The 14,115-nt window shown below is 39.9% G+C and overlaps 1 protein-coding gene across 1 annotated transcript; it reads right to left on the reverse strand.

Moving 5' to 3' along the window:
• Positions 1-822: 822 nt before the first annotated feature.
• Positions 823-14,115, reverse strand: LOC107192089 (von Willebrand factor A domain-containing protein 8). Its single transcript, XM_015581282.1, has 19 exons — positions 14,007-14,115; positions 13,842-13,922; positions 13,347-13,756; positions 13,085-13,249; positions 7,402-7,560; positions 7,105-7,335; positions 6,812-7,024; positions 6,348-6,508; positions 6,004-6,286; positions 5,234-5,932; positions 4,673-5,053; positions 4,446-4,597; positions 3,847-4,270; positions 3,015-3,769; positions 2,494-2,804; positions 2,181-2,432; positions 1,541-1,935; positions 1,230-1,468; positions 823-1,072 (listed from the first exon to the last, which is right to left on the reverse strand). Exons 1-19 carry the CDS (start codon positions 14,113-14,115, stop codon positions 955-957), a joined length of 5,538 nt encoding a protein of 1,845 aa, XP_015436768.1. The 3' UTR covers positions 823-954.

The raw sequence follows: 14,115 nt of genomic DNA on the forward strand, positions 1-14,115 counted from the left end.
TTTTCTTTGTTCCTAGGTTAACGGTGTGGGTTTAGGACGTTAATGCAATTAACTCTTTGATACTACTCCTTTGTCGAATGTGACGATCAGTTTCATTCACCCTGTATACAGGGTGTTCGACTGTTAGTGGGAAAAAATGTAAAGGGTGATTCTTTGAGGCAAAACAAGACGAAAATCAAGAATAACGAAATTGCGACAAATGCTTCGTTTGATAGTTATAAGCGTTTAAAAATTGAACCAAATGATGGCCAATGAACAGCTGTCTACTTACCCCGTAGAAGATGTCGATAACTTGTGCTCGCGGTATTTGAGTCGAATCCACTTGTATCGCATTAACTCTGATTACTCGATAAAATGCGCAAGAAATATAAATATCTTCTTATGAATATTATCGAGTAGAGAGGAATCGGACCCTGCATTTAGCATTCAAGGGTTAAGCGGCATCCAGACTGGGATACAGGCACCGGAAACACTGTATCCCAACAACTGATTGACTCTACGAATACAAATACCGTTAAATGTGATTAGAAATCAACTTTTAATTAACCCTTTAAGGCCTGAATTATGTTATCGTTATTTTTTTACTGCGATTTTTCTTCCAGATACTTGCAAAAGTGTTCAAATATGATCTTATATTTTTATTTTTTGTAATTTTGTTAAATATTAAATCGGTATATATTAAATATAGTGCATCTAAGTGCTGGCACCATTATGTTTAAAATATAAACTTCGAGGAATTTTATTACAATCTTTATTTTAAACTAATTGGACGAAGAGAAGTAGTTACGCTAGAAAGCGTTTGGAAAATATCCGTCACGGCTCGAACCGTATGTATCGTTAAAAATTTATAAGCTATGCATACAGACGGAAGTTAAACATACGTATAGTATACTGTTTGCTTCGATACTGTTACAAATATTCACAAGAACTGTACATATTTACCAGTGTGACATTTTAATTGGATCGCGTAGTACTTAGCAAAGAAACAGCAAATATCTGCTGTAAAATTCGAGGTATCTCCTTAAGGTCCATGCACACGAATGCTCGGCCCAATGGCATTTTCGTCATCAATCTTAAAATTAAACGTACACATTATATTCTTACTTTATTATTTCCAAAAGTGTTCCTTTTATAATTCATCTGATACGATGATCAAAACCGCTAATTTAGATTTAGAACTCCCTTCTATTACTTAAAATAGCAAAAACATTTTGAACCATTGTACTTACCTAGTTGCCTGATCACCCAAGGATCCAATGAATATGGCGAACGCATTCACATCCGGATTCGACATGAGAACCTTAGCGAAACTTTCAGGTCGAATACCATAACGTTCTAAATTGGCGTCAGACAATACAACAACGATAGCTTCGTCGGAATCTTCTTTAGCGAGGCTTGCAATTGAATATTGAGTGGCCTCCAAGGTATTATCACCAGATATGCAAAACTGCGAGTGCGCGTACATCGTCTGAAAGACCACCACCTTTAGAACACTGAATCACGCTATTTAATCCTAACGTTCCACCTTAACACCCACTACCTTTATTATTTCCAATCTCCGCTTATTATCGGTCGGTGGCTGTGTATGCTTCACGAAAACAATATCATAATCATCGCCGGAATGACCAACGATGTCATACTGAAATTTCCCTTCGTATCCGCTAAACGCTTCCATTACCATAACGCTGGCCTCCATCTCACGATCCAGGCGACCATCGTACCCGTTAAACCTATACATGCTACCAGACACGTCCACCACTAATTTTAAACGCTTTGGTTTTGATGGCGGCGTACCAAGCTCCGGTTCCTTCTCCGCTCTCCTTCGATATATCGTTCTCTCACCTGTTAGACCTTCTATCAATTTTGTATCATCCAACTCACCAGAGGTCTGATGTCTGCACCATTCTCGTTCTTTGCTTTTAGCTTGGAGGCTTCCTAAAAGAGAGATGCAAAACGAAAAATCACGGAACGAACGTGATCGAATCACTCGTAATTCACAAGTAGCAGTTCACGCCATCTCTACTTATTACGGATCAAGCTTTAACTGTGGGGCATTGTACAACTATGTCCTGGTCTAGAAACTTGAAGAATCAATTGAATGCTATGTGGAATCGCTCTGTGTTGCATATACAATATATGTATTACTTATGAAGCATACCAAAAAATGCCCAAGTATTTACCTATTATTGTCCTCAATGCCTGAACCTGTTTCTGAACCGGGTTACTGAACCGTGAATACAATTGATTGTCGTATTCCCCCATTTTGATGTCTTTCAAGCGTTGCTTGAACGCTTTAACTCCCATTTCTCTCGCCGCCTTTTTTATGTGTTCCGGCACCGCGTTTTTCTCCTCGTCGCTAAGTTGGTGCACCGTGTGGCCCGCGTCCAAACGATAAGGTCCACCCTTCCCACCGAGGCCAGCTGTATCTCTTCCTGAAGGTTTCATTGAACGCTTAACCGCTGTGTTTTATTGTTCAACAACTGTATACCGTACCTCCGGTTCCCCCAGCCCACGTATTCCCACCAACGTGCGGCTCATTTTTCTCGTCGACTTTACCGTGCTTCGGACTACTAACGTCCAGACCGGAATACCTCTCTTTGGTGATCTGCAGTCTTTCGTTATCACTGCCTACCATTCTTTGCCACGCTTCCAACGATCTTTCGATGTTTCCTGCAGAGGTTTCCCAAACACGAAGACAACCACCTGCGTCCACTGTTACCAAATCATGATTCGATTTCGCGGCGATATAGAGAGGATAATAGGGTGCGTACAACTGTTGGGCATATATCGATTCATTGACTGCTCTGCAAAATTCCCAAAAAAAGAAAAGAAGATTAGCTGACCAAATTCAACGATAGAAGGACCTGAAAGTAATGGAACTTATTGTTGAAAGTTATATCGAATAGTACTGACCTAACCTCTAGAAGTTATAGTAATTACATATCTGTCTCATAGATTTAATATTGTCTAATCCCAACAGCATAAAAAGTGTTTTACAAAAATAGAGTACTCACTGTGGTACAGGTATGTAACGCAGCTTATGGTTCGTAATGTCAACAATTTCTAGGTAGTGAGAGATATCCGAGTGTCTACCATTTTGGGGTAAAACATCTTCCGGCACTTCATCCGGCATAGCCGCTCGAATAATATGACCGTTCTCCATGACAATCGAAGAATCAGAACTTCGACTTCGCTGTTTTCTCGGCCAAAAATGAAGTTCGGTGAAACTATCTAAATCAGGAAATCCAATTGCGATTCCAACGTATACATTGTCACCCACCAAGAGTCTATTCGGAGAATCGATTTGTTGTTCCAGCGCTGCGGTAAGTATACTAACAGGTATGTCATTCTTGCTGCAACTCCGAAGTGAACCAAATTTTCGTCGAATGTCGACAGGCTCTTCGATTTCTTGCAGAACATTTGGGCAAGGTAAGGAGTCGGTAGATTTTCTAAGAATATACCTGGTACCAGACGTATCTTGGATCAGCCATTTTCTCGTGGACGCGATCATAATCGATTCTATGTCGAATGGTACATTAATCGAGTAGGCGTTCGCGGAACGTAAATCGATAACTTCGATTTTATTGGAATTCAGGGTATGGAAAACGATTTGATTGCGAGACTGTATCAGATCATTTTTCATCTTCCACTGAAGCTGTTTCGTATTGAAGCTTCTTGATATTCTGTCCGACGCCATGTCGAAAACAGATGCTGACTGTACACGTTGAGCAGATTTATTATCCAAATTTACCATTACGAAACTATTACTCTGAAAAAATATATTTTCATACAACAAACTCAAGTTGAAAAGAAACATTTATAGTATGTTATTACAAAGTTACTTACTAATTCTTCGTGTACCAAAACATTCTGTTCATTATCAGTTGCCATCTTGAATATGGACCTATTATCTGCACTTATTACATTCTGTATCACAGTCTCCTTAATTCTATCTGATTCCTGGTTTATACTAAAGATTCTTAAAGGATTCGACGCTAAAATATGGATAGTATCGTCTGTACCATCGCCTTTTGCACCTTTGGCCACGGTCAAACCGGCGACCATACCATAATCGCTTATCGGTATAGTCCAATAACTTTGCAATTCGCTGAATAAAGTCGATCTAGCATCGACACGGTCTAATGGCAAATTGTTCTGTGTTAAACGTATCGGCGATCTGAACTTAATGTATCTTTCTTGCACAGGCAATATATTTTCCTTCTTTAATATGTCCCAAATAATGGAAATCTTGTGTTCCGGGAAAGAAATTCTGAAATGGAAAGGAACAAAAAAACATATTAAACCTTCTGCTCTCCGTGTACTACATTCTATTAACACTAATCAATTATTAAAAAATAAAAACACACATTCGACTTAAATATACTTTTTATTTGTACCAGGTAAAACTTTCATTTAACAACGTTTATTCACATTGAATATCTTACTCTTTCGCTAACGAGATATTATTGGGACTGGTTCCTATAGCAATCCCATGTTTGTGAAGAACAGAGACTAAAGTATCAAAAATTTCTTTACTGTACCGATCGAAATCGAATACATTGCGCACCACGTTACCCAAAGGTTCCTGAGGGAATTTCTGAAAATGCAATCAAATATTTTTTAACGCGTGAATATTATAATAAAAATTCGAAAGTAAGTTTTAAGAGCGTACCTCTATATGCTTCACGATATTAACAACTTCTCGAGTCGAATACGGATACGAAACTAAACCTTTGTCGGCCATGTCCCTCAATTCTCCGAAAGCTTTTACTAGCTTAAATATTACTTTCTCGTCCACGCGTGGGCCATATTGCTTCAGAAGCTGAATCTCGTCGTCGATACTTGGATTGTCGACGGCGTGCGTGCTGAACAGATCGCCCAAAGCTCCGAAAAAGTCATTCCCCAAGAATGGAAATCCAGGCCTGTTTGCTAGCACTATCATTCTGAAGTCTGAATGAAGCGCTATTATGTTTGAATTCTCTTTGGAAGCGTTTTTAGAAGAAACGATTCGTCTACCATCCGACAATATCATTTCTCCAGATTCGACTAATGTCTAGAAATGAAAAGGGACAATTTCTGCATAAGGTACCAAATAAACTTTTCTGTTCCAAGAGAGACATTATTGTTTCAATTTACGTCCATCTAATGATATCTACTGATCACGATTCGTGGTTCAGCCTGTATACATATATACATATAATAGAATATCATAATACACAACAGAAATACATACTTTCAGAATGCAGGTGACATTAGTAGGAGCTTTGTCCGCCTCGTCAACGACAAGCACATGGCCAAGTTTAACAGCCTGCACCAGCGGCGAGTCTTCGTACATCACTTTCCCGTCCCTAACCACCGGCTGCAGCGTCAAAGTTTGAACGGTCGTGTCTCTGTGCAGTTGTATGTACTCCCGCGGTCGGTTCAAGAGTTGCAGCAGCCTGTCGACGATTTTGTTCTTGCCGACACCCTGATTGCCGACCAGCAGTATATGCTGCCCTAAACTGAAGTCCTGCAGCAGCCTCTCCAATAGAGCGATGTGCTGGGGTACATTGTAAAACAAGATATCGGGTACTTTCGTCAGAGCCTTCGTGTTGTATCGATCGACGACAGTGTTCCCGATTTGCAAGGTGGTTTCCGTGACTTTGCACTTGATGTCCTTATTCAACGGCGTTATGGTTGGGACGATACCTATCCGACCGCAACAGTCTCCCAGAGCCTTTCTCGCCAACGCTGGTAAGAACCGGGCTAAACAGGCGCGTTGTACAGCGTCGTACGCGTCGTCGCTACGAAATTTATGCATTCTCTCGGCTATCCTCAGAAGCTGTCTAGTGCTCAAGGAGGCGGCCAAGGATTGAAGAATAGGATCGCTGGAGGACCGTAGAACGTGTGCCAGCTCGAGAATGCTCGATAACGCCTTAGAGGGTTCTCCGTACTGTAACAACGTAAGATGTTCAGTACGCAAAAATGGAAGATGAAGAAATGCTTGAAAATTAGGATAAACACCTTCGATCGTATGATATGGAGTTCCTCCGATTTAGCCAACGGCCTCATCTCATGGAAAGGGAACAAACTGAGTAGTTCGGAATTTAACCATTGTCCCGAAGGACTATTGATCAACGGCGATTCCGCCAAGGCTATGATTCTGAACGATGGATTGATACGTAGTACACCTGAATTTTGCATGTCCTCGTCCGACTTGTTATACTCCGTTTTTATCTCGTCGTACCGATCAGCTCTGATCAACCTCTTGCCGTCGTGTAATTGTAGCTCCCGATCGTGAACTAATCTACAAACGGAACGATATTGTTTCAATCTACGACGATCTCGCCGATTCGATACGAAACTACCTGTGTAAGATCGCCAAAGTGCTAGGATGGATCCTATTAATTCCGTCCAATACAGCCAATTTTCCATGCAGGGCCGCCTCGACCAGCGCTGAATTCTTCCAGACCGTATCGCCGTTAGATGATGTTGTTCGTTGCTGTATCAAATCCCTCGAAGTCATATCCTAAGATGATATATTTATGACGTATATTTTTTTGACGTATCCAGTAGGTAGCACAATAGATCCAAAGGTACATTATAACTAGATTTTATGGATCCAGGGATCCCAAAAGTTAAAGGAAACTGGATGGCTGGTCTAGTCTGATAGAGTTCTTAGGTCTGAGTCTTTGGAGACCCCAGACCCCTACGTGGCTGCAACCAGAGTCGTTGAAGTCTCGTCGATTGGTCATCGACATGTCGTCGACGCATCGTCGAAATGTAAATGGGTTAAACGTCGAAGAAAATTCAAATAATATGTGACACTTGCCTGATAAAGTACTACAGGTTCTACTTGATAACCCAATAAATTGGCCAACGTCTGTACAGTCGTAGACTTTCCACATCCCTTCGGGCCGATTACACACAAGTCCGAAACCAGGTGTGACTCCAACATACTGGCTAACAAATCGTTCTGATAATTTGTTTCTACATAATCATTCGACCCTACATTACAATTTATCTTTTGCTTGCCACAAGGAACCTGCTGGTAGAATTTCCATTCAAGTACATAACGATACAAACGTGTCGCTGTGATTTTCGTCTTTGTCTATCAGCACTTACGTTCAGTGTTGTTCTATGTTTACCATGCTCTATCGTAACCCTCAAAGAATCGTCCTGTTTCTCGCTTACATTCGCGCGTCTGGAAAGTCTATCACCCTTCGTCGTTGAGTCTAGAATACTGAATGTTTTTAACATATCCTCGACCGCAGTTTGGCCCTCCTTCCCCAGAAACAATTTGTACGGATAGTACCTGTAAAATATGTCAAATACCGGCAGGTGTGGACATTTGTCCTGCGGTGAGATTCAAATTAACTGAGGGTTTAAAGAGATCGCCGTTCGCAACGTAAGAATATTTACCATTATAATGGCGGCTGACGTTAGATTGTCCAAAGGGAAATCAGGAAGGCCCAAAGATACGGCCTCTTTCGTAACCAAAGCGTGCGCGCACGACAACAGTTGCGACAATCTCCCGCTGTCAACGTTCGGGACTAACTTTTTTAAAAATTCCAGTTGATCCTAAAATTAAACAATTACCAAAAAAAAAATAGATTTCATCATTAACATTGAATTAAAGAATTAAAGTTTAACAAGCATTCTATAAACCGAAATTATTTTCCGTAGCATTTTAGCACGCTCACTGTCACAGTGAAACATGTCGTACATGGCCAGACACACTTTATTTCATTTTGTAAGTCATAAATCTTCGAAAATATAGTATGCATTTAGTTAATACAGGCTCTTTGTCTTGTTTTAAAGTATAGTGCGATAATTAATTTTATGCAAAAATTTTGTAACGCTATTTAACTCTAGTGTTTACAACCAGAAAGTTCCATACTGTTTCAGGACCAGGGTACTCAGGTACCCGCCCCCTATCCCTCACGATCGAGTTTAGTTATGGTCACGTTACTTCCGTGAAGCAGCCGCATTGTTTCCGTTTGCCCGAAAACCGCATGCCCCGCGTAATCGCGAACGACCGCACGGTACGACGGAATGTTGCACCACGCCACGGTTTGTTTGAAACAGTCCCGGAGCCATGGGTGATTAGCGCCCGAAGAGAGCTTTCCATTGTGCAGTTGAGAGGGGGAGGGGGGCCAAGAGCCACGGGCAATAACTACCACTCGGCACGGAATCCTCTAGACAGCTTACAGATTCCCCATCGAAAAGTTTCAATTGAGCCTACATTCTCCAAGCCTATCGACGCGATAATCGCGGTTACAGCGGAAAATATACGACTGAAACGATCCGAGCAGAGAAACACACACTTCCCGTAAAAGCGGAGGATACAAACAGGGTGAAATCAATTCCAACTTAACTCTATACATTTGTTAATTTTAAACTGAATATGATGTATATTTAACCAATTCGTGGTCCCCGGTACATTGAACTACGATAATTTATTGGAATACCGGGACTTGCGTGTCGGTGCTTCTGAACAAAGTATTAATACTGTAATTGTTCGGCGACGTATTTAAAAAAGTTGGCAAAACTTTGTCACTCGGCAGATATTTATCGCGACGTACACGGAACATAGTGTCGATCTTATCTGTAACTATGATTTCTACAAGAAAATTTACGGTTAATCAACGATGCAGTAGTTTCTCTAAATTGTCTTCAGGGTCGTGAAACTAATTACAACTGGCATTAAACCGCGAAATCGAAATTTATCGTGCGATCAAATTCTATGACCGTTTCATTAATTACCCATTCGCGTTTCGTTCAACACGAGAATTACATCTGTTTTCATATTCAAAATATAATTTTTCCAATGAATACGTGATTTGCAAGTATAATTCCGACTAATAACAGAATTGCAAGTTTCACGCATTTACGTAACAATGTAAACGATGCAAACCACAATGAAGCAAAAACATTTACGAGTTTGAATAACCAAAAAAATGAAAATAGAAAGAATATTAAAAAATTGTTCGTGTGTGTGTAAAATAATATTTATAGGTGTAAAACCATTTTTACTCCGCAAATTACAATGCGTGACAGAATTCTGCAAAAAACAATACTACCTTTGTCTCATCACGGAAAAATGTCCTAAAGCAGTTTAAATACCTCGTGACTCCTAATTACGTTTGACTTTTTAAGTGACCCTACGGACGGGACTATTACTTATTTCGAATTTAACGGATATTCTCGTCGGTGAACGTGTAAAACTCGTGCGTCGCGACGTCTCGCCCCGGCACCATTTCACCGTCAGTTCTTCGCGCGAGAGAATAATGGATATTGACTCTCGATGAAATGAGATTTATCACGTCGTATCGAGTGTCGGCGAGAAGTAACGTGCACGGACGAAACCAATCGTACTTTCAATGCCAATAATTATCGTGAAAGCCTGGCAATCCCTCGAATGAAATTGAATTGATTTGATATGCGGACGAATTATCGAGTGATTCCGTGAAACTTTGCGTACATTCAATGAAAACTTTCAACTCGTTCTAGATATAGTTACAGCGAATAATGGAAAAAAAATATTTATATAAAAATAAAGACACCTTTTTTTAGTCAATTTAACATTTTTCGTAGAATACTTCATTCTCGAGGAAAACGATTTTGAAAATTCGTGGAAGTAAATTGTAACTTGGTTATTGTGCCATTCTGTTACTTGCTTAAATTGTTTGCTTCCTACAATAATTTTGTGTGAAATTATACGGTAGAAAACAGGTAATACCCTAGCACAGTCTTTGTAGCTAGTAGAAACACCTCGTACTGGTCAGACACGTTAATCAGGTCTATTCGAAAGCACGTTTTTCTCAAGGAATTTTCAAATCGAATTTTTTCGAAAATCTCTTTTACATATTTTACTCTATTTCACTGTGTTCTTACTGAATTTTATTACGTTCTACCCTCTTTTTCCTTATGAACTGAAAATTTTTCTGAGTATATTTTATTAAATATTATTAACTTCCAAACGTTTTATAAACATCTAACAAGTTTAAATCTCTATAAAATTCATTAACGGCATAATTTTCGTACGATGCTTCGTTTCCAAGATAATCGAATTCGAAAGCCTGCTGGATACACCGACAATCGAATAGGACTTTGCTAACGTGTCTGTATAGTACATTATAATAATTACCTTGATGCAATTTCAGCAGCAGAACGTATAAAAATATCCTACCCCTACAAATCGCGTCCATTCAAGAAGCTCAAAACCATTCGACTGAACTCTTAAAAGAATTTTCTTCAAGATCAAAGAGAAACATTGATGAAGAAGATACATATCACAGTAGAAAATAATGTTCCCGTTAAAACTACTCGTTAAAAGTTTCATATAAATTACAGAACAGCTACAAAATATTATACGCGTATCCCCCCCGTTTAATCGTTGATCAATGATTCCTGCGAGGACGTGGTCTCTTTGCAGACAAGATTCGGCATCACTACATGCAACTGCAGCCGTCTAGGAGGTGACCAGGTGGCAGATATTCGTTCCCGCGTTCGAACCTCCTCTTTCGATTCCTCTTCCTCCGATTTCAGGCTCTCGTTCGCGGACGACACGCAGAACAAAAGATCTGACGTCGCCTCGTCGCTGTCCCGAACCTCCTCTCTCTCGAACTTTATCTTAGGCAGCCTCCTCTTCAGCATCCTGTTCTCCTCTGTGCCGACACATTCAGCACCTCCCTCTCTACGCAGTTTGTAATTCTGTATCACGATCCTCTCCTTCTCCGCGAACGATTCCCGTTTGAAACGCGACCCTCTTCGCCTCACGAGCCTCCACTTCCGGTCCTCGTCGCGCGGCGAACTTACCGCAAAGTCCTCCTCAAGCTCGCAGCTCTGCGCCCTTCCGGATAAATCCAACCACTGCAGAACCCTCTCAAACAGTGGATTCCAGAACGCATCGAACGTTCTCTCCGTTCGTCTTCGTTCCGTTCTGTTCGAGCTAGAATTCCGCTCCGATTCCGGTGTTTTTCGTCCGTAAATTTCATCCTTGAAAATCGGTCTGTTCACGCGAACCTCGATATTCTGTTTCCCCGTTCGATGATCCTTTTCGACTGTCTTGTCGTCCTCCAAGGAATCAACATTACCGTTCGGTGTGCTCGACAGTCTGGTACAAGGAGGCGCAGATAACTTCCGGTATACCCGCGATGCCCTGTTCTCCGACTTGTTGTTACCGACGACCACGTGCAGGTTGCTGAAACAGCTGTTCAAACGATCCAATTCCGATCCGATCTGTCGATATTCAGCCGAGTAACTTCTATTCCGGGACGAACGTGAACGTCGACGTAATTTCGGGTCGACGAGAGGGTCGTCCGGTGACAAAATCGCGTGTCGGATACCGTCTACCCAAACGGTGCGAACAGAAAGCGGTCTTTCCGAGGACGACCATATAGCCGGCATTGTCGATGAGAAATTTCAATAATTTCGCAACTCATATATTAAGAACAACGGAGAATTCAAACAAATTTGTCCTGTCGAACCATATTATCAACGGGAGCAATGTGCGTCCAGATTACGTAAGATTTACTTTTCTGAAAATGCTCACTATGTGAACCCTTTATCATAGTTTTGTTTCTTTAATAGATTTTTTTTTTCTTTTTTTTTTTAAATCACAGAATAAAACTTCCTGTTTATAGAGGCGTAATTCTGATTGTTTCTAATTTTTCTCGTGGAGTCGGTGACTGTTTCAACCAAATTCCGACGTATCGACTGTGTTTCTCTCTCTCGACTGAACAGAAGGACAAACAGGCTTCTTGTGTTCCGAGACACGCGATCCAAACCGCGATGACTGTGACCATAGCGCTGCGACGAACTGTTTATATAGGTAGGGAATGAGCCACCCCGGAAGGGATGGCCGCGACTGGAGGGGTTGGTGCGACCTCCGCACCCCCATGCCCGATGGTACGCCGTTACGCCCCCATAAATCAGGTGAAACTTCAGCACACATTGCACGTGCCGCTGTCTCCTCCTGGCCCGCGACAGTAATTACGAACGGGCGCACACTGGATGTTTCGCGAAATGTGAGAATAATTTCGGGGTAAATGCTGTTAGATCGTCCGGAATTTCACTGACGAATCGTAGTGAAAACTTATGAAATCGAACTTTTTATATTCAATAGATAGTTTCTATATTCAAATTCGAAATTTCGATTTCATAATTTTTCATTGTAATATTCTATTGTACTTGTTACCTCTCCTTTCATCGTGTTGTTGTTTGTGAAGCTTGAATTTTTTTAAATTGGAGACACTTCGAATAGTCGATTACCTCAAGTCGAGTTGTAAGGAATTTGAAAAAATACTTAATTATTAATCGTCATTATTGTGCGATGTAAACAAAGTTATTTTCGTTCGGTTATTACCCAGATAGCACATGACGCCCTGAAGACAGCTTCAAGGCGCCTCAGACCTAAAATAGTCGTAGAACGGGCGTCTTCAAGGCGTCATGTGCTATCTGGGTACTGAAATGATTAATGACGTGAATTTTTTATTAGAGTACAATATTCCTTTAAGATACTGGAGGACTTGAAACGTAAAGTGTGGTATATACAGATTATTATAAATATGAACGATTTCTTCTCTTAATAATCTCATAAATTTTTGTTTCAAATTTATTTTATAGTCTTGATGAATATGAAAAAAACCTTGAGTGAGTTGACTCAGTGAAAATGAGTATTGTATAGCTAATTTTTATAGTAATAATATAAATTTTACTATATATGTAGCCAAATAGCACATGCCGCCTAGAAGACGCTCATTTTACGCCCATTTTACGGCTATTTTAGGTCTGAGACGCCTTGAAACTGTCTTCAAGACGTCATTAGGCGTTATGTGCTATCTCGGTAGTATAAAGTTCTTTGTGCAAAATGGGACAGTGAATTAAACTAGCAGAATCAGACGATTTTGTGAAAAGTTTCCTAACAAGCGTCATTAATAGCGCAATTATGTGACTAAAAAATGTATCGCGTTAAAAGATAAACTCAATAGTTTGTAGATAAATTATTGAAAACAATACTTTAATACAGTTTGAATGAAATATTATTATTAGATGTATAATAAGTTATTATTAGACATAAACAATAATTTAAATTACTTACTTCATAATTTGGAGGTGGTATATGTCTGCCTTGAAACCTAGATCTAAGGGGAGGGTCGAGTGGATGTCCAGGATACTGTGGTGATGGTAAACCGAGTGCAATAACTCTAAAATCTTCACTAACTCTGACAAGTCGCCAAGCATTCAACTCTTCTTGAGTATGTATCTAAAACAAATATTTAATATATTTAATAGAGTTAGATCTTCTACAATTGTATATAGCTTTATAATAAAAAATAATTAGATATATGAATATTTGGTACCTCAAGTAACTTGTCATAACGTGATGCTGGTATTAGAAATCTACCATCTTCTAAATGCATCTCACGATTTTCTAACAAATTATTCAATACAGGAAGTACATTTCGTTCAGCTTTCTCAACACCTTCGATAATAAGAACTCTTCCATTTGTTGCAGCCCTCACTGCACTTTGATCGTGATAGTAGGCAGTGCCACTTTTAATTTCTCTCCTCTGTTTTAAATCTGCCTCAGTTGTATCCCTTGAAAGTGCGATAAATTCTAACTCACGACCAGTGAGTTCCAGAAATGCTAGAGCTAATTCTCTTCGTCTGGTGCCTGGTCCACCCATTAAAAAAATATCTTGACATAAAATATCTTTTTGGAGCATCCATTTTAAATGCCTCAATGATTCTTGAGTAGTTGTCTTCATCACTATTTCAATGACAATTAACCGTCATTCTTTTTTTTCACAAACAACAGAACTTAAATTATACAAAACATAACTTGTTTGACTTACAATATTTTCTGGGTACATATTCAGGATTCTGTACTGGCTTCACTTGTTTTGAAACATTACCAATAGTGACAGTTACATCGTCTACAATAAAAATACGATAATTAAATACAAAAATTGGTATATCTCAATAGAATTATATGTTTATTGGATTTTCATTTAACTTACCTGATTTGCAACGTATAAATTGCGACAGGTTAGGATAAAAAATTTGTGACTTTTCTACAACTCTAGATGCAGTTGACATGCGACGAAGATTACAAAACACAAGAGACAT

The sequence above is a fragment of the Dufourea novaeangliae genome, unplaced genomic scaffold (genome assembly GCF_001272555.1).
Source record: "Dufourea novaeangliae isolate 0120121106 unplaced genomic scaffold, ASM127255v1 scaffold306, whole genome shotgun sequence".
Taxonomy (NCBI): domain Eukaryota; kingdom Metazoa; phylum Arthropoda; class Insecta; order Hymenoptera; family Halictidae; genus Dufourea; species Dufourea novaeangliae.

Excerpts from the sequence above, each read along its gene's own strand:
- LOC107192089 (XM_015581282.1), bottom strand. The coding sequence starts at position 14,115 with ATGTCTCTTGTGTTTTGTAATCTTCGTCGCATGTCAACTGCATCTAGA. Across the intron at positions 7,561-13,084 it reads TACCACCTCCAAATTATGAA|GATCAACTGGAATTTTTAAA; the intron begins GTAAGTAATTTA and ends GTTTAATTTTAG. Across the intron at positions 4,271-4,445 it reads AATATCTCGTTAGCGAAAGA|AATTTCTTTCCCGGAACACA; the intron begins GTAAGATATTCA and ends TTTCCATTTCAG.